Here is a 26,453-nt window from a genome sequence, read left to right on the forward strand (position 1 = left end):
GATACATGGTATTCTGCTGTCAAGCATGTTAGACTGCTCTCAAAAATGATGACATAAAAATAGCTCATCTGCACATCTTCACATTCTGCTCTGTATACATATCCAGCTTGGTCAAAGCAGAATGTGTGCTGACCTGCACTTGCAGCTGTAGCTCCTTGTCCAGCAGGGCCCGCTTCTTCAGGATCTCAGCCTTAAGCTGCTCCTTGTGCTTGTAAAGCAGTGCAGTCAGCTTAGTGGCATTCTGCTTGGAACGTTTTTGCTCCACCACTTCCTCCTTCTTCCTCTTCTTAGCTGCCTGCTTCTCATCCTTCTCAATCTTGTCTAGGATGTACTTCATCACCTGATTGCACACAATCATCCTGGACAGATGACAGCAGAAGGTTAAGTCAGAGAACGAGTGTCTGTGTTTCCTGTACAAAAACTTGTAGATCTGACTAGTGAGTGGCTCTCGCTGAAGATGGTGAGTAAACAAAAAGAAATACTGTTGTAATTATGAAAAGACAAACCTCTGGTTCTCCTCTCGCTCAGCTGCAGCCAGGGTCTTCCTTTGTTTCAGCTGTTCTGCTGTAGCATTCTGCTTTGCTGCCATCTGAAAACGAAAAAAAAAAGCTTTCAGTGTTTGGTATCTAGCTGCTTTTTAAATGACAACAATGATACATGATAAATGATAATAATAAAAATGAATCAATCATCAGTAGTCACCTGTTTTTGGTTTCCGTCTCCAGGACTAGTGACCTGCAGGTTATGCTCCTTCTGCTCCCTTTTGGATTCCTGCTGTTTCTTCTTCTTCGGTTGTTGTTGCTGCTGTGGTGGTGGTTGTGGTTGTTGTTGCTGCTGCTGCTGTTGTTGCTGCTGCTGCTGTTGATCTCGGAGCTGCTGCATCCTCTGGAGCTGCTCCTGGACACTTGCTGGCGCCTGTATGGCCACCATGTTCTGGATCTGGTGGGTCTGTACTTGCCCCCCTGGCTGCTGGATCTGAATTGGCAGTTGCAACTTGATTTGCTGAGGAACAGTGCCACCCTGCTGTTGTGCCTGAGCCTGGATCTGGGCTTGGATCTGGGCTGCAACATGGGGTGGGAGGGCTGAAAGTAGCTGGACTGGTTGTTGAAGACCTGGAACGGTGATGAGCTGATGCCTGATTTGAGGCTGGACCTGAAGTGGAGGCTGCGCTTGAAGTTGAGTTTGGTTCTGAGGCTGGAATTGGACTTGTAGTTTGGCTTGGACTTGGGGTTGGGCTTGGACCTGAAGCTGTTGCTGGACTTGGGTCTGTTGCTGGAACTGAACTTGAACTTGGGGTTGGGTTTGAACAGGTGACTGAGTGTGGACCTGGGGCTGTGGATGGGTCTGAGGCTGTGCATGAGTCTGGCTTTGTTGCTGGAATTGAACTTGAACATGGGCATGGAGTTGGGGTTGGATCTGTGGCTGGGGCTGGAGCTGAGCTTGAGCCTGAGACTGAACCTGAGGCTGCGGCTGAACCTGTGGTTGAGTTTGGACCTGGGGCGGTTGCTGAGCCTGAGGCTGCGTTTGGGCCTGTGGTTGAAACTGAACTTGTACCTGGGGGTGGTATTGAGGTTGTACTCTTGATTGGAGATGGGCCTGGACCTGGGGCAGGGTTTGGTTTTGAGCTTGGCCTTGGGCCTGGGACTGAAACTGCACCTGAGGTTGAATCTGAGCCAGGGGCTGAACTTGGCATTGGGGCTGTTGCTGAGTTTGTGGCTGAATTTGTGCCTGTGGCTGAAACTGGACTCGGACCTGGGGTTGTATTTGGGCTTGTGCTTGGGCCTGAAGCTGGGCGATTTGTTGGGCTTGACTATGGGGTTGGACCTGAATCTGTGCACGGATTGGGGCTTGAGCCTGGGGTTGAAGTTGCGTGTGGGCCTGGGGCTGGAATTGAGGCTGACTGGGTCTCACTGTGGTAACTATAGAAGAGACAGGTAGAGCCTTCATATGAACCTGCATCGGTGAGACCGGCATTTGAGCTACGTGCTGCACAGATGCAGCAGCAGAGTGCTGGACTTGTGCCTGAGGATGAGGGGGAAGTGGTGGCTGAGTCAGCGAGGTAATGGGTGAATGTGTGGTGACTGGTGCAGGGGCAGAAACGGGTACAGTAGCAAGGGAAGATAGGGGGGCCAAGGCAGGGGGCTGAACAGGAGCTGCAGCCTGTTGAGCTGGCTGGACTGGAGTCTGGGCTTGAGATGAGGCAGGAGTCCAAACCTGAGGCTGAACTGGTCTCTGTTCTGTCAGAGCTACAAGATCAATCAGAAAAAAAAGAAAGGCGAGGCATTAATAAAACATACTCCTCAAACAAACTCATATTCATATAAAAGTCAACTGGAATTATAGTACACACATTACAGTATTTTTCACTTACAGAAACAAAAAAAAAACTTCCACCAGGTTGAGTTATATACTGATAAACGACTACAACATAGCAGGGATGCTGTGTACTTTTGGTGTTTGGGGGGTTACCTGGCACTGAAGGTGTTGTAGAGGTGGCTGTGACTGGTGTGACAGCAGCATTGGCCATTGTGGTATGGAAAGGTACAGGGGCCATGGCTCTGGCTGGGGATGGGACACCAACTTGGTTGGGGGCAGCAGCTACAACAGGAGCAGAGGCGGGAGCAAGGGCAGGGGTTATAACTTGGGCAGGAATAGGAACAGATAAAGGAACAGAAACTGGTGCTTGGGCCACATCTGCAGCGGCTGCTGAGACAACAGCTTGGGCAGGAGGTGTGAAAGGGGCTGGAGCTAAAGCACAAACAGAAGCTGCAACTTGCATTTGGACAGAGGCTGAGGTTAGGGCAGGTGTAGGGGTAAAGGCAAATGTCTGGGACTGGCTTAGGGGTGCAACTTGTCCTGGGGCTGATACAGATTCTCCACCCTGGGTTTGTACTGGGATTGAGGATGGGGTAAGGGCAGAAACCTGTGTTCGGCCAATGGGTAGGACTGCAGCTTGCGTTTGTGCTGGGACTGAGGCTGGTGCAAGAGCAGAAACTTGCATTTGGCCCATGGGTAGGACTGTAGCTTGTGTCTGTGCTGGGACTGAGGCTGGGGCAAGGGCAGAAACTTTCATTTGGCCAATGGGTGGCAATGTAGATTGGTTTTGTACAGGGACTGAGGCTGGGGCAAGGGCAGAAACTTGTGTTTGGCCCATGGGTGGGACTGCAGCTTGGGTTTGTGCAGGGGCCGGGGCTTGGGTGAAGACGTGTGGTTGAGTCATGGTTGGGGCTGCAACTTGTGCTGGGGCTGCTGTTGGTGGCTGCACAGGGACAGAGACTGGAGCAGAAACATGAACTTGGGTTGAGGGCTGGGCTGCAACTTGTGTTGGGACAGGCACAGGGGCTGTAACTTGGGTTTGGGCTAAGGTAGAGGCAGTTGTCTGGACTTGTGCAGGGGCTCTGACTTGGGCTGGTGTTGACATGGGGCTTTGAGTGGTCTGGGCTGAAACAGGTTTTGTGGTGGTAGGCGCTGAGGTTGAAGATGACAAAGCTGGAGGCATGGGAGTGAAGAGGAAACGCTGGACCTGGCCATTGGGCATGGCTGCCTGCATGAGCTGCTGCCCGGGGCCAGGGATGACCGTTACCCCCTGTGGGATGATTTGCAGTTGGCCTTGGGTCTGGCCCTGACCCTGGATCACCACCGTCAGACCTGGGTTCCCTCCCTGGAGGGTTGCAGTCAAAAGAAATCACACCTTCAGCTAGTATTCAACAAATACGTTGTTTTACTGGATGAACAAATCATGTTTTACAGGAGGAAGGAAAAGAGGGAGGGTACAAAAAAGACACAAACAGGGAGGAGGGGGAACTTGAAGATGTGCTCCTCACCTGTGCACCCTGCGTTAGCTGTGTAAGCTGAGCCATTGTGAGTCTGACTTGACCCTGCTGAGGCCTGTTGGTCTGGGAGGCAGGCGGAGGGGCAGCTTGGGAATGTCCAGGTGCTGGGGTGGCTGCGCGGGGCGACGGTGCAGCACCCACTACTCTTTGACCTGCATTGCTCTGCACAGGACTAGCGCTGGACACAGCTGTGGAACCAGGCTGACCACGGCCCATCTGCCCAGGCTGCTGAGGCTGGCCTAGAGGGAATGGAAGAGGGAGTAAGAAACAACACAGAGGTAAGACATATCTAAATCAAGAAAACAGGAATCCCATAGTTAAATATTTCATATTAACTTGTATTCATTTATCAAAGATGCAGCATGCAAATAGTCAAGAACAGTAAACCTAGGCCAAAAAATCAAGTACAAATAATCTACATTATCAGTGCATAAATACACAAATAAAGTGAAAAATACACACAGGCTAAACAGATTCAACAGAAAATAGAGAGATATCTTCTGATGTACAGACTACCTGGTTGAGCCGCCACTGGGCTTCTGGCCATTGATGAAGTACCCTGGGTAGGTGACTGGATCATTGTTGTGCCTGGCCGCACCTGGCTTCCTGCTGTGGTGCCCTGGGATAGAGAGCCAACAATATGGGATTAAGATGGAATACTGCTCATGAAAATGTTTCCTCAGTATCAAAACTAACCAATGATCCAGTGGTCACGCTTAATAGTTCCCCTATTTTAAGTTAAAAGGGAAAGGAGAGGAAGAAAGAAAAGGGATAATGGGTAAAAACAGATTGGCAGTGCCCCAGAAAAGCAGACAGAAGCAAGCCAAAGCAAGGATATTAAGTCTGTATCTCTACCTGTTGCTGAGTGGTTGAGGCAGAGGTGGTGGCTCTGAGGTTGATGTTGCCAGTTGTGGGGTGTAATGTGCTATATGTCCGAAGGTTAGCAGGAGGGCCAGAGGGGAAAATGCCAAGGACTTTCTGCTGGACCACACCTGTTGAAGAGTGCAACTAAGTGAGGAGGGCAGCAAATACACATTGAGCACATAAGGTAAGATTGAGGATATATACAAGAAGCAAGGCATGCATCTGTGGAGGGGAGGAACTTGGCATTATTTGCTTTACAAAAGCTGATGTCTTCTGGCTTAGGGACAAAGGAATTTGTAAAATGCAATTTCACTTTTGAAAAGCTTTTGCACTCAATAGTACTTTAATGACAACTCGGAATCAAAGTCAATACCGCAGCTTCAAGAAAAAAATGAACAAAATGAAAACTGCAATCTTATTACGAGGCATAGCAGTCTCTTCTCCTAACTAATTTCCCTAAAAAAAAAAAAAAACAAAGGCCATCATACAAGCACAGTGTATCACTACTTCATCACAAGGCAGATTTGTGCATCTCACATGACAGTCGTTGCTCTGCTCTCACATTATAACAAACGCAATAAAGCGCGAACAAACCGAAACGGACGACAGCACTCGTGCTCCCTACCTCCTTGTGTGGTGGGCATGTTGAGAGTGACAATCTTGCTGTTAGCAGGCAGCGGTAGCTTGGCGGCGAGGACCTGACCAGCCACAGTCACTGGGCCACCAGCGATCTGGAAGGTTTGCCCTGAGGTGGTGATACTGCTAGCCATGGTGGCCACCGAGCCTGTGGAGGCTGCAAGACACACCATGCCACCTGCAGTCATGCGTACCCAAAGGGCCACCACAACAGCCAGTCTACAGCTGTGGTGTCCACTGGTAGGTTTGGGTCAACAAAGTGGCTGTTGTATTTACAATTTTGGATTAGTAATTCACTGTATTTAAAATCTCCTATGTATTAGTATTGGATCCAGAAGACTAAAAAAAAAATCGAAAACCTGATTTTCACAGGAATGGGAGTGGACACCACAAGCCACAAAATTTATTTGGCAAACCAGTCACATGTACCATTATGAGAAAATGGCACAAAAAAAAAAAAAAATGGAAAAATGATGATACCGAAGGTTGACACTTGTTGAGACTATCAAAAATGGTAAGGGACAAAAAGAAAAATAGGGAAAAATAGGGAACAGAAAAGAAACAACAATGTTCTAACCACAGATCCTGTTGTTTTTTCCTGCGCGTCGCTTACACAAAATGAAGGATGAGAACGCAACCCACTGGCAAGACCAAGGAGTGAGATGAATTTCAAATTCTCCGTGTCATCCACCTGCTCACCTGAGCTGTTGTTGGTCTGACCCTGCTTGACCCAGGAAGCAAAAGACTGCTGGAAGTTCTTGTCCTGCTGGAAAGAAACCGGGGAGCCCAGTTTGGAGGCCAGAACCATCTTGGTTCCAGATGTGACCTGGCCTGGCTTTTGGCCTGTAGAGGTGGGGGTTGTGGGAGTGCTGGTAGTGGGGGTAGAGGTGGTGGTGGTGGAGGAAGTGGTGGTGGTTGCACCTGTTTTCTGCTGCTCAAGACGTTTCTAAAACAAGAGATAACAATATACAATTGCACTGTAGCTATTAGAGTCTGTCGCATTAATAAATTCAGCCTGAAGATGCAATTAATATGCAAAGTATAATATTTGATCAGACAGACTGATACAGACATGACAACATAATGTTTTGCATACCATGTGCCATGGTGGTCAGGGAAAATAAAAACAACTGTCACATTAAAAAATATTGACTCCAGTCTGCTGATAGTGTCAATTGAGGTGGAAATAATGAAAGCTACAACCTTTTCCGTGGTCATGTAGCTCTAAGGGAACAGCATCACCCTGATCACTGGCAAGATTAGGTGTTTTGAAATGGGGCAACACACAGCAGAAGTGCATAAGGTGGACTATGTGGGAGTGTCTGCCACATGACATGGTGTTTCTTGGTAGCAGGGTGGCCGAACAGTTGGAGAGGCCATCCGTTTAAAGGAGGGCCATCGATTTGCTCCGAGAGGCAGTGTTTTTCTACTGTTGTTTCCTAGAACAAAATAATAAACTCCTACCTGTTCACACATACTGTCAGGTAAATGCCTAAAATGCAAATGTGAAATGTGCAGTGTTCCTACATGGCGGTGCACAATATTGGAGTTTTTGCCGATATCCAATGTGCCGATATGTTCCGACTCTTTTGGCCGATGTCTATACCAGTACCGATATATGTACTTTTTTTTCAAATAACTGCAGAGAACATCAAGTCTCTCCTGCAGTAGTCTTAACATTTATTTTATTATGCGTGCTCTTATTGTGAAGGCCCACTAGCAGATGCAGACATGAAATACATGCTTTTCAAAATGTATATATTCCACTGGGCAAAATAAGAAAACTACTTCAACTTAAGTTATGTAAAACATGCCATATTTAATTTTTATTAAAAAAAAATTTACAAACAAAAAGATTCAGCCTACAGAAACAGGCTTGGATGTTGCTCTCCCTGAGAAAATCCTGACAGTAATCACAACCAGGGCAAATTTGACCTGTTTTATATATCAACATGTCATATTGGCAGAACTCCTAATTTCAAGCCAATACTGATATTTCACTTCTAAAGCTGCTACCAGCCAATACCGATGCCATGTTGTTGTTATCGTGCATCCCTAGGTCCTACCTGTTGGACAGCCAGCCTGGCCTGTTTCAGCTGTAATTCCAAGTGGGCCTTAACATCTTCTGCTGTCTTCAGAGCACTACCAATCTTGGAGGGATCTGAACCCTGGGACTTTTCCCTCTCCACTCTGCAACATCAAAGCAAAAGCACCACCCCACCAAAAAAATGTTAGAGACACAAATCCCTTGTGATATTATGTGAAAGTACAAGGAGGGGAAAATCAGTGCTTGTGTGATTTCAGTGCTCCACAAAACAGTATTATGGAGCATATTGTGTCTTTCTCACCTTTCGGCAAAGGCCCTGATCTCCCACAGCTCCAGCTCCTCCTCAGCCACCCACGTCTCCATGGCAATAGGTCCAGTCAGCTTGGCTGGCTCTGCCTTCTTGGGTCTCAAGGCACTGGAGCGCAGACCTTTCCTCTGGGGGGTTGGGGTCTCTACTCAAACACATGAAGGAGAAAAAACTCAGAGGAACAAACTGTCACTTCTAAAAAGCTGATCTCACCCTGAGGACAGGGTGGCTAGTTCTTCAAATTGGTGAAAATCAGATTTTTTTGGCCAACTTGCACTGAATTTTTTACCTTTGGGAGTGTCTCTGTTGCCAAGGGGACAAATGATCTTCCTGATACAGTATTCTGAGCGTATGCCATAAGGTCCAACGTCTCTTCGTTTGATGATCTCTGTTGTGATGATGTCCGTGTCTGTGGTTTCTGCGGAGAGAATCAAACATTCTATCAGTGTAATAGTCAAAAATACCAATACTCTAAAACAGATAATTGCGTGTTCATATTACTAACAGCATCAATCCATGAATTGTCAGCCATACAAGCATATTGGATTTGTGTATGGAGAATGCAACTAATTTTATCTTCATCTTAAGGAACAGAACTGTACTGGGACTGAATATGTAACAACACCTATATCTGTACTGCATTTTTAATAACTTAAAAAGAGGAGGAACCATCACACAAAATCAATGGGTTGCTGATATTAAATGAAAGCAAAAGCAAAATTTAGTCTATTGTACAGACAGATTAATGAGGGAATGATGGTATTACAACAACAACAACAAGCTCTTAGTTAAATGCAAGTTTGCAAGGAGTTGGCTTCATATTTGCTCAAACAGTTAAGTTTTCAGGCCCTGAATGCAAATTTCAATCAAATTTTGTCTTTCATTTTTACAATGGAACAGTCAAAGGAGCTTTATATTTATCTAAGAGTACACTTAAGCACAAAGAAAGATAAAAGGGCCATGCGGTTAGCTTGATGCTGTGGAAATGATAACTTTAAAACTAATCAGTATCTCAAAATAAATTTTTCTCTGAATGGCAAATCAATGTTAGGATGTACCTTCAAACCCTTGCATAAACAGAAACACTCAAGAGGAAGAGACTAGACAATAAAGGGGAGGAGTTTGGCATTATCTCACCTTTCCGAGTGGTCCCTACAGCAGCAGAGGGCTTGACAGCCATGTCGTCCCACCTCAGGCAGGCCCACAGCAGCCTCAGCATCAGGCTGACCCCAGCAAGTGACCTCACAGTCTGGAGACGGTATCTGAATGTAACATGGAGATAAGTGACCAGAACTATGAGATGCAACAAGAAGTGATTACATGCACAGGGTGCTCAAGATTCAAGTCTTCTGGAAGATAAGACATTAACAAGCTATCAATATGCATTTTTATATCCTGGTAACAGATACTGCTGTGTACATGAATCAAAAGAAAACACATTATTGCCAGGTAAAAAGTACATTAGCAAAACATTAAAAAAAAACAAAAAAAAAACATTATCAAGCAATGGATATGCCATCTCTAAGTCTCCGTATCTGGGCTAACAACCATCCCATTTTATTGAAGTAAGAACTTATCCTGACTGTGGTGTAACCAATTTGCACTAGTGCCAAAGATTCCCAATTAATGAAGGAATATTAATGTATAAATAGATCTACTAGAATAAATCTAATACTAACCTCCATGTGATCCCAAAGGTCGGCCTGGGTGAGGGGTAGGGCCAAATGTCCAGGGCCGGCTTGGCATTGTAGTTGAAGATAGGCACCTCTCTGATGCCTGCCCTTCTTGCCAACCTCTTAAGATCATCATTGGGGAGGACGAAGATGCTCTTCTTGCTGCTCTTGGTGATGAACTTGCGGTAGGATGGCAGGGCTGTTCCCGATCGTGCCTTCTTGGATCTGGAGAACTTGAGGAGGCTGACCCGGTCTCTGGTGGAATATTCTTTACTAACCGTCATGGAACTTGTTGCTGAACCGGAGACACTCGTTTTGGTGTCTGTAACCGTTGCTACGTTGGTTTTGGTCTCCTGAGAAAGAACAGCTTTGGGGGTCAGGGAGCTGAGCTGGGAGGAGGTGTTGGTTTTGGTGGTGGTGGTGGTGGTGGAGGTGGGGAGGGTGGAGCCTCCACTGCTTTCTGCTGGAGCGGGCTTAATTTTGCTGCTGGTCTCCTCAGCTGCCTGTGCCATTTGGGAATCAGTGGCCACTGGAGTACTGGAGGTGATGCCCGTGTGGGTGACTGCCTTCAGACCTTCAGTACCACTACCATTGTCTGTGCTGTTGGGACTCAGGCTTGAGGGGGTTGATGAAGGAGGCTTACTGGACAATCTCTCTTCTTTGTCCATAGGTACTTCCTCCTTCTTATTTGCTATCATAGCAACACTTAACGAAGAGTCACCCTTCTCTGCAACATGGTTGTCCAATTTTGGGACCTTCAAGGGAGGTGGGTGATCTATGCTGGACACATCATTCTGCAAGAGACTCCCATTCATCAAAGATCTGACAGGCTCTTTCTGAGGCACAGCTTTTATCTCACCTGGGACAGGGCTGGCCAGGTCCGAGTTAGTGTTGGAGTCTACTGGAGCAGGAGTGACTGCATCTTTCCCATTTACCTGCACTGGACTGTTTTTACTTTGGTCCACCTCCATGCCCTCTGTGTCTTTCTGTTCACTGCCTTCCTCAGTTTCATCATACCTGCGCTTCTTAGCGTTCTCTCCTGTTCGAGCCTCTGGTTCCACCTCTGGTTTGTGCAGTTTTTCTGTACTTACTATTGGCTCTACCCCACAGTCTGTTTTCCTGTTGAGCTCACTCAGCTCAGTGTCAGCTTGGGACCCTCCGTTCACCTCTTTATGGCCTAAGGCCTCCCCACCATTCCCCTGCACAGCATTTGCCTCCGTTTGTGTGCTGTGGTTGGGTGCTACGGATTGTGTGGAGTCTAATCTGACGTCCAAGTTGTCTGTCCGAGGCTTTGTTTCTGTCTGCTCCTGGTCAAAGTTAAGTTTTTTAACCACCGCGTCTTTCACCTGCAGGCCCTCCTGCCTCTCTTCTACTTTAGTGCATGGGGTCACTGCAGGCTCCTGTTTGTTCACTGCAGAGGCTTCAGTCTTGACAACAGCAGTAGGCTTTGAGGTGACCAATTTGGACAACAGAGCTGCCTGTTTCAAACGCTCCAGCCTCTGCTTCTCCTCCAAGGTGAACTGTTTGACCCGGCGCTCTAAGAGTCCATCCAGTTTTGAGGGCTTTACCTTCTTCTTATAAGCTGTCCGCAGCTGGAAGCCCTCGCTGACATTCACAACATCATAGTAGAAAGGTTTGGGCGACGTGTTCTCCTCCTGGGGTTTTTCAACTCCCTGCATGGCTTCTTCCTTCACAGGCTGGCCAGCAAGTGGAGAAGGGCTTCTCTTGATGACATTATCTAAGGTGGAGAGAGTCAGGAGTCAGTGGATGACAGAACCAAAAATAGATTATCCTTTTTAGCATTTCTAGACTAAAAATGGGACAGCATTAGTCCAGGTTCCAGTATGTTTGAAAACAGATATGCAATGGAAAAAAAACCCAAGCAAAATCCCAAGATAAAGATAATATAATTAGAAGAGATTGATACAAATAATTCCAATCATCTACCTTTGTTGTCACTGGAAGCAACAGTTTCTGGGTGGGGATCAACCTCCATTTTTTCATCAGTTGTTTTTTCCACATTTGTTTCCTCCCCCTTCTCCATGATACTTTCCTTTTCTTTTCCACTCTGTCCCTCCTCTGAAGAAGTGCTCTGAGATGACACAGTGCAGGATATTTGCTCCTCGTCTTTATCCACAGTGCTCTGAGCGGTCTCCTTCTCAGCTCCCATCAATTTGCTAGGCTTATTTGTGCTAGCTGCTGCATTTTCTTTGCCCATTTTAGCTGCTGTGAGGACAGTGAATAAATCAGTAACCATAACATAAGTCAAATCTGCCAGCAGCAGGAGCATACAGAGAGGAAAACAAGGCTAATAGCAGTGGAAAACTATGACAGCTCAGTCCTCACCCTCCAGTTCTTTGCGGTAGTTTACATTTGTGTTCCCTGGTAGCCTCGGAACAAAACGTGGCACATGGGTCTTACTGACCCAGCTCCAGCCTCCATACCCAGTCACCCTGTACTCCTCCCCCTTCTGTTTCCACACCTGAATGGATAGAAAAATAAGCAACGTAAGGGAAAATGAAATAATGAAGCCTTCAGATGAGGATCACATTACCTGAGAGAGAGAAAGAGCTTCTCCTGTTTTTCACTAGCATTGTATATTACACTCAAACATGCTAAAAAGGGATAAAGGGAACCTCCTTGCCTTTTTTAGTGCTGAGAGCTTAGCGTGTTTATATCACACAAAGTCCTGAATGCTTGAAATAAAAACACACTTCAAGTACAACCACTATATTCCCTTTGGGTTTTATTTGGTCACTTGATAACCACATGAAAAACAGCAGCTTTCCCTTGTAAATTTAATACAAACTTATGTGGTACTTTTTCTGAAAGGTTCAATGATAGTTGTAATGTTATTTGTATGGAATTCTCTACCGGATTTAGAAGCTTTGATCTATTAGTGATATAAACCAGTATCAACGATCGTAAACCCTGCTCTGTGGCCATAAGAGCAGCTGGATGACAGATTAAAGGTACTGTTGTTATACCTGGTGTTTGATGGGGATGGTGTACTTCACCCAGGTGGCCTGCTGCATAGTCTCCTCATCCTCCAGTTTCTTCTCTCGCTTTTTCACCTTTTCCTTCTCCTCCCGCTCCATGGAGGTCATTCGATGTAGCCTGACGCAAAAAGGAAGTTGTCAGTAAGTTAAGGATCAAATGTGATCAAATCAGCACAGAAGTGATTGTCTGACCAGCAACACTCTATTTTTTTAAAAGGGGAGGTGATCAAAAGGCTCAAGTTGTGACTGGTGCCATGATACAGGTCATAATAGGCAATGTCTAGTCTTTGACAAACACCATCAGTCAGCCTTGTACAAGGCAAACTATATGCTAATGTGTTTTATCGTTACTGTAAACAACTGCTGCTAATAAAATATGTTCAATTGCCTCCCTCCCTGCAGCTGCTTTTGTTCTCTTATTACCTTGTGTGTCCAAGAGAATCCTTCCACACAGGCAGCATAACCACTGGCTTGATGGCACACTCCAGGATGGCCAAGGCCAAAGCAAATTCCCTGGCTTTGCTGCACATCTGGACTGCTTTGTTCCAGTTGGACCTGGGAAAGCAGGCAGAGACAAGTCAAGAGAAGCAGATACAAATCAAAGTGCAGCTGAGCGTAGCTGCGGCTTTCTCACACAGCACCTCACCACAGCTGAAAATGGAAATCTGAGTCAAAACAGTACCGAGAGGTGAATGGCACCTCTGCAAGAATCTTCACATTTTGTATTGAAGGACCCACGTTCATCTCAAATTTCTTCAAGGATTCAAGTCGTTTAGCAAGACAGAGTCTGAAATTAACATGTGCCTGGTGCCAAGCATAAGAAAATCCATCTTCAACTGATAAATAAACAAGAACCAAGCTTGATGCTACCTTTTATACAGATAAACATTTTGGTTATATTAAATTATCTTGCACTTCACTCTGAATTATGAACTTGATCTACTGTATAAAAGAGTGGGCAACTTAACTCATAGTTAATTTTTATACTCAAAACACTGAAAACTGGCAGAGTGATGTATATCAATGAAAAATGTAAAGAAAAAACTTAGTTAATATTCTTGGCAAGTACATTTTTTCATTTACCTGCCCTTGGCAGGTGAGCCATAAATTTCATTTAAGATTCTGCGTACATGCTCAATGGCCGCTGGTATGTACTTTACCCTATGCTTTGATCTCCATGTGATGAAGACAAGTAAGAACTCAATTAATTCAAGTGATTACATTAGATATTGCAGCACTGCATTATTACTGAAGCGTCATACCTATGCGATGCCCAGTTTGGGTGCATGAACGGTGAGGGGACGTTGTTTTCCAGCTGGATGATGGTGAGACGTAGGGTAGAGACGGTCAGGACCCTTGAACCGTGAATAGAGCCGTTCCATTTGAACTCAGAGGCAGTGGTCAGGCTGAACTTGTGGGAGAGGTGGCGTCGTTTGTCGTGGTCCTCACGGTGCTGATGCTTGTTGAGGGCCAGGACGTTGGTGCTGTACTGGTTGTGGTAGACTCTGTATTTACCCTCCTGACCCAGTTTGAACAAGTTGTTGGCATTGGTCTTCACTGCAGTGTCCTTTTTCAAGAAGCCGGGACGGGAGGTCTCACCATCAGAGCGCGCGGGTGATGACTGAAGCATGCAAAAGAGTAAAAATGATTGGACCATAGTGTCAGAAAAAGCACATTTTCAAGGGGATTCATTTACATTTAACCCAAATAGCATCAATTTGAATTACATTTGTAACTTTACCATGAGGCCATTTTTGTTCTAGTCTGTAATTGCATCTAGTACACACAGACATACTTCTCTCACCTCCTTGCTGCCTCTAGGTGTTGGGTTATTATTCTCCCGATCTGCTGCTGTTACTTTGTCGCTCTTGACCTTCTCGTTATACTCCTCTGCCAGCCATGAAACAGATGACACTATTAGCACCATAACAAATTCAACACTGACTGTGGGTTTCTTTTGTATTTCAACTCCTCTATTTGCTTTCTCACCACCAACCAGCTGGTCTTTACCTGTCCCATCTTGGCTTGTGAAAGAGGACTGGGACGACCTGTCAGCCAGGTCAGGCTCCTCCAGCTTCCTGAGGCTCCCAGATCCAGACACCTGGCTGCTGCACACCTCTGGCCCGGCAGACTGCTGCTGTAGGCCTTGGGTCTGTGGCTTCTCCTCACTGCCAGACTCTGCTTTTACATCCTTATCTAAAAAGCAGGGGGCAGGAAAGACTCAGTACAGGATAACACCAAGAACTGGAGGAGTCGAGGTTGCAGGAAATGACAACACGTGTCATTAACACTTGCTCTGCTTGGGTGAATAACAAAACACAGGAATCATGCATGATAGCAAAACAGAGGAGATGAATGACAAAACTAGTCACCTGCTCTTTGATGATAATGCCCAATTAGCATATTCCACCAACAAGCTGCTGCATCAGTAAATATTTTTAACGCTTCAGCAGTCCAGGCAGCTCAATAACACCCCCCCCCCCCACCCCCACCCCCCCCCACCCCAAAAAAATAAGAAACGAAAGGCTACATAATTTGAACACAAGCTGTGCACTTGCTGCAATTCCAAATGAAGACACCAGCTCTGCTTTTGACTTGTTACGGGAGAGAATCCTGCATATATATGCAGCTCTTTGTAGTCGAGGTAGCAGGTGGGGCTTCCAGGCAGAGAGCCTTTTGTCTGAGCGAGGGGAACCCAGCCCAATTTCCCATAAACTGGAATGAGAATAAGGAGCTGGTTGTGGCAGACTTAGCGTGGCAGTTGCTGCCAGGGACACTAGCCATCGCAGTGCCAAAAGCAAGCTTTTAAAGAGCAGCAACACAAGACACAATGCATAAAACAAGATAAAGAACGAATGCGGCAAAACTGAATGAAACGTTTAAGCTACCAAAGCAGGTGCTGAGTGCAACTATTTTAGACCCATGCTTACAAAAGGTCAAGACAAGACAAATGGTACACGAAATGGCTTGCAACAGTTTGAGAACTAACTGGAACAATTGAATGAGAAATATCTTCTCATTATCTCCTCACTATCCAATTAGATATGCACTGAAGATAATAGAGAGATGCTGTTAAAGGCAATATGCAAAGAAACGGGCTAACTAGGGGTGCTCTAGTGTAGCATGAGTGGTGAATTTAAGTGCTGTTGTAGAGGGAAGCAAAGAAAAGAGGCACTTTTATACAAATGAACAACATTCACTGTAAGGGCCATGATTAAGAAGAGCCTGTGAAGAGGCTCCAATGGTACACTTGTTATTTATGTCTAAGGACCAACCTGCAAAGAGCTCTTTCACAGTCCTTCATGTAGGCCTAAATAGATCTGAGGAAGGTTAACTAAGGAAGCATTATTCTCCAGAGCAAGTATAATTAAGGTAAATGGATCATCAGATGGACAGATTTACGTAGTGTCCTGCTTAAAGGCATTTTAAATGAAGTGGGAAAACAACAATGGTCAGCCGACATAACAAATGAAAGCCGGGCAAACAAATGCAACGAGAGACCGAAAACAGCTCTGACTAGAATAGTAATGTATGCTCAAACACTTAGGGGAAGCCACACTGATCCTTCAGAAAACAGAGAATTTGTGCCGACTCAATTTTTATCCGCTGGGTCGTTTTGGAACATGCATTAGGCTGGCACTGGAGAGCTAAAGGAATAATAAATAGATTGCAGGAAAACTACACAGATATGACTGTACAGACTAGATAGCATAAATTCAAAAACAGGCAAACCTACAATCATATCAATCTTATGCAAGCATTTCTATGTTTAATCCTCAGTCATACAACCAAAGGAAGGTGCACACTGTATTCCCTCCATCAAAATGGATGGAAATCTGATGGGTAGAAACGTGTCATTCAGCACCATTCAGGCAACAGACACCGAAATGGATCAGTGTGGTCTTCCACTAGCATGTCACCAGGTATATGAGCCAGGCTACGCAGCCACCAGCAGTTACAAGCACACAGATGAATGCAGGTGCACATGTGCAGGTTAACAGCAGTGGAAGATGTGGAGGATGAGAAGGATGCCTCGAGATGCTGCCGATTACTGGACACCAGAAACCATTCTCTGACTCTTCTGTGTACCTGTCCTCTCCTGCTTTGCCACTACAGGGGACTCCCCACTCTCCTGGCTCCCTAAGGGGGCAGGCTGGGTGCCCTCATTGGGTTCAAGGAACTCCGTTTTAGAGACGGCAGAGTCCTGCGTGGCTGAACCAGGCTTAGGATTAGACATGTTGCCCTCCTCTCCAGCAGTGGGACCTTTGGCTGCTGTAGTATGACATAAAATCACACACAGTGTAGCGCATCACCAAAGTCAGAATCACTTTCAGTGACAGCAAATGAATTTGATAGACATGACTGCACTTCCCAAATGGGAAAATTGCACCTATTCTTATCAGTCCTCTTAGGAACAGTTAAGTTAGTGGTATGTGAGAGGGAATTAGAAAGCAAGAGAGACAGCTTGACAGATAACAGAAGATGCCAAAGTAGACATTTTACCCTGTGAAGTAGGATCTTCTTTAGACTCCGTGTGTTCTCCGTTGTCCAGCTGTGTGGCGAGCTCAGCAGGGCCCTCCACTGCCTTGGAGGGGCCACTTTCTGGTTCTTGCTTTTTTTTCTCCGCTTCCTCTGCTAGCCTGTTTGCTTCCTGTGCCTCTTGCCTGACCTTCACACGCTCCATGATCTCTTCTACAGATGCAAGGAGAACAAAACTGTTTAGTTACAAAGAAATGCAAAGCAAAAATAGCATACACCATGTAGGACTTGGGAATAGATGATGAACATCTAGTCAATAAACAAATCTAAACGCCCCATCTGCGCCTAGCAGCTCCTTTTCCCACATGATGACATGAGACATGAGCCTGACATCATGAAACCTCTGAAAGCATTTTCTCTGTGGACAAGTGAATGAGGTCAGAAGCAACACCACAGGAACACACTGTCTGGCTACTGATAGTAATTCTGCACCAACAGAGTTCATATTGCATCATTCCAGATGGCAAAAAGCATGAACACATTGTAAACCACAATAACATCTCATAGGGCCCATATGAAAATCATTCTCCAGTGTAGAGCTGCAACTAATTATTATCATTATCGATTAACCTGTTGATCATTTTCTCGATTAATCAGTTAGTTGTTTGTAGGGCTGTGCGATATGATGATATATATTGTGCGACAGTAGAAAAACATCTATTGTTCCATGTTTTATTATTTCCTTGTGTTACAAATCAACTTGTTCCGGTAATTTATAACGGCAGTTTATTTTCTGTAAATTGGATGATGCTTAGCATTCCTCCTCACCGCAGCATGAGAGTAGGCAACATAAACTGACTGTCTAACATACATAATAACACAGCAGAAGTTAAATCCTGTGTGGAAGTGTGCTGGCAGCTACACAGTAACGGTTTTCATGGTGTGAGCGTTTGTTCTGAGTGTCACACTTCACCGATCACCAAAACTCTGGACAGCAGCATCATTTTATTAACTCTATGCTAATGAAGCTCAGACAAAAACAGCAGAAGTCATGGCTGCAGCCACTGAGATAAAACATTCACTCCAAAGCAATGTTGTGATTTACTTCTCACAGTGAATCCAGTGACACCTTGGAGTCTGTGATTAGCTGCAGCTACAGTTTTGGAGAGCAGAACTCCAGTTACAGTTCTGGAGAGGTGCAGGAGGCCCTGGCGGCAGTCTCTGTGGGAGCCACAAACAACTGTGGTGTAACTATGGTGGCATTTTGACAGAATGGTAAACGGTCTCGGTAATTGACTGAGGAAATGTTGCTCTATGTGGTGCATTCAGGGCACTATTGTTGGGAAGAGTGTGCAGATCGCCAATACACTCCTTTCATCATTACACTTATATTTTACATGTTTTATATTTTGTTGACTGTTGAAATGAAAAGTTGCACAAAGGTTCCAAATAAAAGGAGAAAATTTAAAAAAAACACGATTAAGTACATTTCATTTGTCATGTATACAATTCAAAGCTGACTAGGAAATATGTCTCTCCGTGTGGTCATTTTACATAAACCATTTATTCATGTAATTTAGTGAAAATGTGCTATATTGTGATATATATCGTTCATGAAATGACCTATACTGGGATATAAGATTTAGGTCATATCGCACAGCCCTGGTTGTTTCTCATAGAAAAAGTAAGAAAATGGTGAAATTTGGTTAATCACAATTTCCCACAACCCACAGTGATGTTCTGTCCCAACCAACAACCCATTTAGTCCTCATAGAGGACTAAAAAAAAAAAACAGAAGATATTCACACTATAGAAGCAGGAATCAGAGAATTTGAATTCCTTTCCTTAAAAATGACTCAAAACAATTAATCAATTATCAAATACCTTTCGATTAATTTAAGAGCTGGCACCTAATCAATTATTACTATTATTAATCGTTGCAGCTGTACTCCGTGCACCAAATTTGAAAGAAGAATCTTATTCAAGGAAGGAACTTGGGCATAATGGTGCCAAGAACTTTTTTAACTCTTCAGGAGTTAATCTAGAAAGTTATTGACAAATTCAGAAATGCAATAACAGTGGCACAGGGTGTGCTTTTTTTTTTTTTTTTTTTTTTTTTTTTAAATCAGTGAAAGCAAATGAGCTTGGCACAAAATAGTTGTAATTGTTTGCAAGCAAGATCTAATCTGATATTACACCTTAGAAAAGGAGGAAATTAAGCAAAACAGTATCCTGTGTTCTTCAGGTAGCCATGTTTTATAGCTACAGTTTGCATTAGGAGAGAAATGGATGTGTCCCTGCCAGCTAAAATGAACAAAGCAAGGTGTAGGCAGCACTGCACCACAGCAGCAGTGAGCTTTTAAGAGATGAAAAAAATACCAGTAAAACCTATAAATCACTTTAGATGGGTAAAGGCAACAGAAAAGATAAAAAGCACTGCAAAGGCTTTACAATGCTTTTTTTGTTTTGGACTACAGAATACCAAATCCTCAATTTTTGAGGGAATATGAAAGACACCCATCTGCAGTAAACACAGTACAGCAGTGACTTTCATGAAAACTCATATCAAGCGGTTAGGTGACGAGTATACACACAGGAAAACTGTTACAAACAGAGGCAGATATGGGAGCCTGCCAAACAAAAACGGATATTGCTGGCATAATAACCACCATGTCTTCTAGCACTCACACTCCTTGGGGTAAGGTGGAAAAAAAAACAGTTGCATGTTGTCTGAGAGAAAATGAAGGGAGAAAAAGAGGCAGCATCAGACATTTCTGTGTCAACTGTCGTAGCAGTGCACTGCTGCCTGAGGGGAACAACACTGATGTCTGGAGCTTGGGTTGAATGTGCAGGAATGTAATGCTACAGGATGGACACATTCAAATGCTTGATTTGGGTGTGCAAATCACATTAACAATGAAATGGTCTCAAATGTGATCAAGGTTTAAGGGCTGATACACCTTAGGGTACAAAACTCTCCTTCTCCTCCACGCTGTTAAGTGGCACATGGCAACAGATCCAGAGCAATACTTTGTTACCTTTTTGGGAAGTTTTTCATGCTCATTAGGAGGGACAATATTTTTTGTTTTCTATAGACTGTGGGCCGGTAAAGTACTTTGAGACTGTGCAGTGACTTTAAATAAATTTGAGGTTGAACTTGCTTGCTGACAAGCTTATCACTTAGGCAGGAATGCAATTCAGAGTTCAGTTACTGTCAGCCTGTGCAAGCCTAAGATTGCTAAATATCAAAACTGATAAAAGACAGGTAACTCCCAGAATCCCAACAGACCTTTTTCAAAGCATTTTGACATGAACAGCAGTAAACACAGATGTTACTCATGTCGTTAATTAAAGTTCTGTTGCATTTAAGTGTATCAGAACCTTTCAGGTGAGCCAGCATAAACAATAACGCGACCCCGGCTCTGCTACACTTGGATGGAACATGATTTTAATTGATGCCATGAGTAACACCTGTGTTTACCCCATTTGGTTGCAGAACAGCTGCAGTGAAAAGGGACTATTAGAGCAGTGTATCCATGTAAAGGTCAAAACAACAGCCTATCTCAACTATGTGAACTATCTTTAAGCCTAAGTCCACAAAGACAAACCCACACAGCTTGACTCACATGCCCCGATCAATGATGAGAAAACATTCCCCACATCACCTTGAAACATGTGTACAGCAGGGTGCAGGCCACTGTAAAGATACCTGCTGTGTTCACCAGACAGTGCCTGACTAAAATGAAGAATCGGCTGGTGATACTAAGGGCTGTCATTCAACCAGAGCTGGGACTGACATGTATGAGGTGCAAAGACAAGGAAAAAATCCTGTACCATTAACAGCGGTGAGGTAGGACTTATTGTTTCCACGGGCTTTGTTGGTAAGGTCCTCGGTGATGTCCATGTGAGTCTGCACCTCCTCCTTCATCTCCTCCAGGGTGGCGCAGAGGTCCACCTCCCAGTACTCCTTATCCAGGCACTCGATAAGCTCCCCCAGCTGCGCCTTGGTGCTGTAGTACCAGATCTTTTTCTTCTCATGCTCCCCATCCTCCTCACTCCAAAGCCAGCAGAGGAATGGTAATAAATAGATAGTTAATTATCACAACAAGCCGTCTCTTCACACAGCATCCTCCTCACTGCAAGTAAATCAATTACTCTACATATTACTGCTAAAGACAATAATTTCAGTTAAGTGTTCACTGTCCACAGTATGATAAATTTTGACAGTATAAAAGTGCTCTCTGTATGAAACAACATATTACACCACAGATTTTCCAATTCATTTTAAGTACCAAGGAAAGTAAAGCGAAGGAAAATATTCTCACAGCTCTGAGTGAGAGATGTTCATTGTTTACAAATAATGGGAAGGAGGAGGCAGCATCTCAGCACAGGCTGGAGGCAACAAAAGGTTTCAGCCTCACTGAGGGTGCAGTTGACGTTTACTGCACCCTCGCTGTGCTCACTGAGGCATTGGAAACGGCTCCCTCTGGGACTCTGAGGCCTGAGATGCTTGTGCAGGTTGGGGAGAAATGAGCTTTGCCAAAGTCAAGATGTCAAGGCACACAACTCAATTTCACCAGCTGGCAAATGATTCATAAAGAATGATACCTAAGTGGAACACATAATCAGTGAGTATAAAAACGGCGAGTCAAGGACAGGCTGAATGATGACCATAATAGACTACTAATCTACTTACAGTGTTTTATTGATATTCTCTGGATGTATAACAGTTCACGTCAAACACGGAGGTCCCATTCGCTAGTAATGAAGTATTTTTGGCCAGAACGGCATTTCAAGTCAAATAAATTCATAGGCTTTCGCAAAATACACTGACAGAAAATAAAAACCTTCTTTTAGATAAATTCAGGCCTATATTTATAAAGGGAGACCTCAAACTCAACATGAGATGACAGCAAGCGCAGCATCACTGTCAAGAGAGCTATAGAGCCTGCAGCGCATCTCCCGACTAAAACCTACATTCAAATATAACTGAATGAATGCATGGAAGCATGTTATTTGCTATGAAACAGCCAATGTTAAAAGTTTTGGTTTCACTCTCAGGCTGTTTCACATTTTAGGAGACTCTCCTCAACTGGCTGGGTTAGTATGCGTGCGTGTTTGGTCATTTGTCCCAAATCAGGTGGTTGTACAAGGTATGTGCATTTTGTGTCCAGGGTGAGTGTACTTTTCCTTTCAGAATTACAAAAACTTTTCTGAGACTGCGATGTTAAATAAGATCAATACATCATAGATTCATGTGTGAACTGGTAATAAATGTGACCAGAACTAAATCTGTCAAGTGTGCTCTCATTTTATACTGCGTGTAGGATTAGTTTTAAATGACGGCCTTGTTTGAAGCTATCCATTTTCAGTAGAGCTGACATTTTCTGAAACTATCTGTTTTCAGGATACAAAAGCGTTGCCCCACAATAGCGGCAAATTCTAATGGATCAGGTGGAGGGGCAGAAAGGGTCATCACTTACACAATAATCCTTCTGTTGAGGAACCAGTACTTCCTCTGGTGGCGGTCGTATCCGATGGGTTCCTGGCGGATGTAGGGTCTGTTCTTCTGCATCTCTGTGACACAGTCTGTGACGCCGGGAACCTTGTGTGCCACACAGATCTCACACTGCCACTCGTCCTCTGGAACCTCGGCCAGTGGTGGTTTCACACACTCAAGATGGTACACGGCCGAGCAGGTTTCACAGCACAGCAGATCACCCAGCCGATGGCAGACGCGGCAGTGGTCGTCATACTGCACGATGCCCTCCGACATGAGCTCCTCACGGGCAATGTTGGTGGTGAGAAACTGATCAACCAGGAACTGCAGCACCTTGATCTTACTGTCCAGTGGACCGTACGGGTACTCGTCCACCTCCAGATACGGCAGGACGTGGTGATACTCCCGGTCACTCTCACAGTACGCCCGCACCACCTCGGGCCACGTCATGCCATCAATAAAGTACAACGTAGAGTTGACACTGTCTTTAAGGTCGGCAGGGCCGAAGGTGGTGCTGGAGGAGTCTTCCTCACGCAAGATGGCCTTCAGCAGGGCAATGTGGGTCTCTGCTATCAAAGTGCACTGCTCCTGTCCAACCAGAGCTGCGCAGAAGTCCTCAAAGCGGAATGGGGAGAGCCGCAGCACCGTACTGAAGTTGCGAAGCACCTCATAGATGGAGGTGACACTGAGAAGCTCCTCACTGGGCACCAGGAGATCCTCGGAGGTCTCAGGGAGCTCCAGCTGAGGAATCTCCTTGTCCTCCAGAATAGGAGTGCGAGGTCGGGAAGCCCGTAGTTTTCTCTTCCCTGTTGGATAAAGAATATGACCTGTGAAACATGATTACACAGATGTCATCTATGTAGAGATACTTGACTATAACTGATTTTAGAAAACAGAAAACCTTAACCCCCTTAGTGGGCATGAAAAACCTGCCAAGAAGGTAGTAAGGTATCGCTCTGTATCTGTTGCTATGTGCCACTTAACAGCATGAAGGAGGAGGTTTTTGTACCCTTAGCTGTACCAGCCCTTAAACCTTGATCATATTGAAGTTTTTATTTTCACTAATGTCCCACCAAATTAATATATCATTATACTTTTATTCCATTTTCTACTGCTTCTGTTGTCACATTGTCTGCCAGTGTGTTTTGTTTTATATTATGACTACAATGTTTGTAATTTGCTTTAAGTCAGGGGGTGTCATCCTGTTTGTTGTAAACTTATGGGCATGTACAGCTGTTTGTGATTGTAAACAGTGATACTGGGGTTTAAATAAACTTGAAATTGGTTTTAACAAAGAATTGATGAGGACAAATGACATTTAAGCAGCCACAAAGTTTCTTTTTTTTTTTTTTTCCAGCAGAAAATGTCAAAGACACATCTTGTAAACTAAGGTTTCATACTAGTGGTAAACTTGTAAGTTTACCAGCTCCTATGGGCGACTCCACACATGGCCAGGCTTATTCCAGGCTCTATGTGACTGTGTCCCCCTGCTGCACAGGCAATGGCCGAATAACAGTAAAAACACTGACCAGGTCAGCCACATTTGCTAGTTCCTTTTGTTGACTATTGCAGCTTGTAAGAAGTAACTCAGTATTGTTGGTATATCTGGAAATGATGTACTGAATTAACTTATAGGGTTGAACTAAAAGTTTAAGTGCCAAAATGACAGGTATGCTAGCCTAGCTACTTAGCTATCCAGTTGTATCTTTCAAGGAAGTGCAGTTTTTCATATTTTTAGTCTACATAATTTAGTAAGAATAATTTACAACATTTGCCTGTCTACACATTGTGCTGTGAATAAAAACTTGTGATGTTACTGTTGTCTAGGTCCGGCTCCAGGGTGATACAAGACAGCATGAGCTAATGTTACTTGCTAACGTTAGCTAGCCAGCTAGCTAACTAGCATTTCGACTCTAACGCCAATGAATTAAAATCTTGTTGCATTCACGGATAATCGTGTAAATCAAAGCTCCGTGACAAAATGGAACAGTTCCTCTGTGGACCTCCGTGGCCGGAGGCTGGTGCCAGCCCGGCGGCGCTCACACGGACTGGGTCCACCTGCAGTAGCAGTTAATGAGTGGACTGCGGCCTGTGTTCATACAGTGTGCATTCTCCATTTTGAACAATACAGCTTCCTGCACTGTTCAAAAATAACAATCACCAGAATGGGCATTTCGGGACGGATCCCGAAGCCACTGCAAAGTATGATCAGATTGTCTGACCACGATCTGATCGGGGTGTTTATTTACCCGGAGTGCTGGCGTGTGTGCTCTGACTCCGAAAACTACTCTCTGTACAGTAGCTGGCATCATCCTCCTCCTCGTCCAGCACATCGTCAAGGCAGTCGGAGTCCTCCTTGAGGCCCTCATCCTCCTCGGATGCGGGTTCCTCCTCTACATACTCGTCCTCCTCGGATCTCAGGCTGACCGCATCGTCTTCCTCCTCGCTCTCATGGTCATCGTAGACCACTGTTTTGGAGGCAGGCGTCCGCCTTCCTCCTCGACCTCCTCTGCCTCCACCGCCACCTCTGCCTCTTCCCCTGCCCCGGGTTGACGTGCCAGCTCCCCCCTTTCTCTTGCCCCTGGCCGCCTTGGTGGTCTCTCTCTTGGGGCTCTCGGTATCCTCATCCCCGCTGTCCCTGGCCCTGGGCTTCAGATTCCTCCTGGGTCTCAAGCCACGGGCCGGTGTTGGAGACGGCTCCTCACTTTGCAGCGGTTTGGGCGGCCTGCCCCTTCTGCCTCTCATGATAGGCAAACCCTATTATTTCAATCTCAATTTTTGCGTTTGTTTAGCCTTCACGGACGCGAGCGAAAGCGGTATCCGCTGAAAGGTGGGCCGGTGGGGATTGAGATGATGCGGTGCCCCGCGTAGCCCCGGTGTCCGTTTTGGGTGTGAAAGCTCAAAACGTTAGCCCGGCGTCCCGTTTGGGTTCGCACAGAGCCGCCATTTTTCTTCCTCTCTGCCTCTGACTGAACAAACAGCAGGCCCCTAGCTGGACGAGTCACGTGGTCCCGATTCTTGCAGCTCCATCGCAACAATGACTGAGGTCACACTTTTCATATACATTGTTGCCATAATATTTTCTGCGTGTAGCCTCGAATATTAAACTGCCAGGTGAAACTTTAATTATCCTTTTGAGGCGAGGTCGTTTTGCCACAGCGTCAGCAAGGACAACGTTACATAAGAGCTGAACAAATACAGAGAAATTAATATAATATAATACTTACAAAACAAAAAAGATAATGTCAGTTCATAGTGAGAATAATACTTTGTTGACAGATGCACAGGATAGGAGGGTGTGCAAGTGTGATTCGTCAGCTGCACACATTACCAGATTTACAGATGGAAGATCATCTGTGCAGAAGTATGTGCGCGTGAGTGCGCGTGTGCATAGTAAAATGTTAATATTAACCAAGACGATTAAAACAAGGGTTCTTTATTAAACTCTGCTGGGAAAATAATTTAAATTCTTTTGGTGCTACAGCTACAGTTTTGTCACTTATTAGCGGTAAGGTGATTCATATATATATATTTTTGTATGTAGGCCTTTCAGGTCGTTCGAACTGGCAACAAGCACCAAAGAGAACAAAATCACTATTTCAGACACGCTTTCACCTGTGAGATATTTTCTTTTACAACTTACATCAAATTGACACCATGTACTGTAATCCATGTGCATTTAAATAAATGTTTATATCACAAACGTCACCCACTTATTATAATTTTATTTTAGTCATTACATAAGGTTTACTTTCACTATATGATTATTCGGGCAGTCTGTTACGCGGTTGTCGTGGCCGAGTGGTTAAGGCGATGGACTAGAAATCCATTGGGGTCTCCCCGCGCAGGTTCGAATCCTGCCGACAACGTCGGTTCCTTTTAGCAAGGTATCAATCGCCGGTGTTGAAACCAGCAACGTGTCGGTAAGATAGAGATACAGATGCGGCTGAACATGGAAGGCCGTGTACCTTCCCACTGGAGATAAATGGTATGGATGACCACATTGAAGGAGTTAGGTAACCGCTGTGGTGATGTATAGCTGGTGTTGCAGCGCCCCCTGCTGATCATGTTATAGCAGCAACACTACATGTAGTGGAATATCTTCATAAGCAAAG

The 26,453-nt window shown here is 44.9% G+C and overlaps 1 protein-coding gene and 1 non-coding gene across 2 annotated transcripts in view; one reads left to right on the forward strand and one right to left on the reverse strand.

Annotated features, from left to right (window-relative positions):
* The window catches only part of bptf (bromodomain PHD finger transcription factor), a 30,019-nt gene extending 4,735 nt beyond the window's left edge, over positions 1-25,284 (reverse strand). The window contains 26 exon segments of the mRNA XM_030058825.1: positions 134-359; positions 507-589; positions 703-2,246; positions 2,470-3,661; positions 3,825-4,072; positions 4,350-4,452; positions 4,689-4,825; positions 5,323-5,490; positions 6,033-6,279; positions 7,400-7,523; positions 7,682-7,832; positions 7,977-8,105; positions 8,825-8,949; positions 9,367-11,098; positions 11,308-11,586; positions 11,707-11,842; positions 12,348-12,477; positions 12,783-12,914; positions 13,622-13,980; positions 14,164-14,249; positions 14,370-14,555; positions 16,449-16,631; positions 16,863-17,051; positions 20,673-20,893; positions 22,322-23,144; positions 24,588-25,284. Coding sequence (XP_029914685.1) covers positions 134-359; positions 507-589; positions 703-2,246; positions 2,470-3,661; positions 3,825-4,072; positions 4,350-4,452; positions 4,689-4,825; positions 5,323-5,490; positions 6,033-6,279; positions 7,400-7,523; positions 7,682-7,832; positions 7,977-8,105; positions 8,825-8,949; positions 9,367-11,098; positions 11,308-11,586; positions 11,707-11,842; positions 12,348-12,477; positions 12,783-12,914; positions 13,622-13,980; positions 14,164-14,249; positions 14,370-14,555; positions 16,449-16,631; positions 16,863-17,051; positions 20,673-20,893; positions 22,322-23,144; positions 24,588-25,083 — 9,429 coding nt within the window. The 5' untranslated portion in view covers positions 25,084-25,284.
* Positions 25,285-26,125: 841 nt separating this feature from the next.
* On the forward strand, positions 26,126-26,207 carry trnas-aga (transfer RNA serine (anticodon AGA)). The gene has a single exon. It is a non-coding gene; the product is annotated as a tRNA-Ser (tRNA).
* The last annotated feature ends 246 nt before the right edge of the window (positions 26,208-26,453 follow it).

This window comes from Myripristis murdjan, chromosome 8 (genome assembly GCF_902150065.1).
Source record: "Myripristis murdjan chromosome 8, fMyrMur1.1, whole genome shotgun sequence".
In the NCBI taxonomy this organism is placed as follows: Eukaryota; Metazoa; Chordata; class Actinopteri; order Holocentriformes; family Holocentridae; genus Myripristis; species Myripristis murdjan.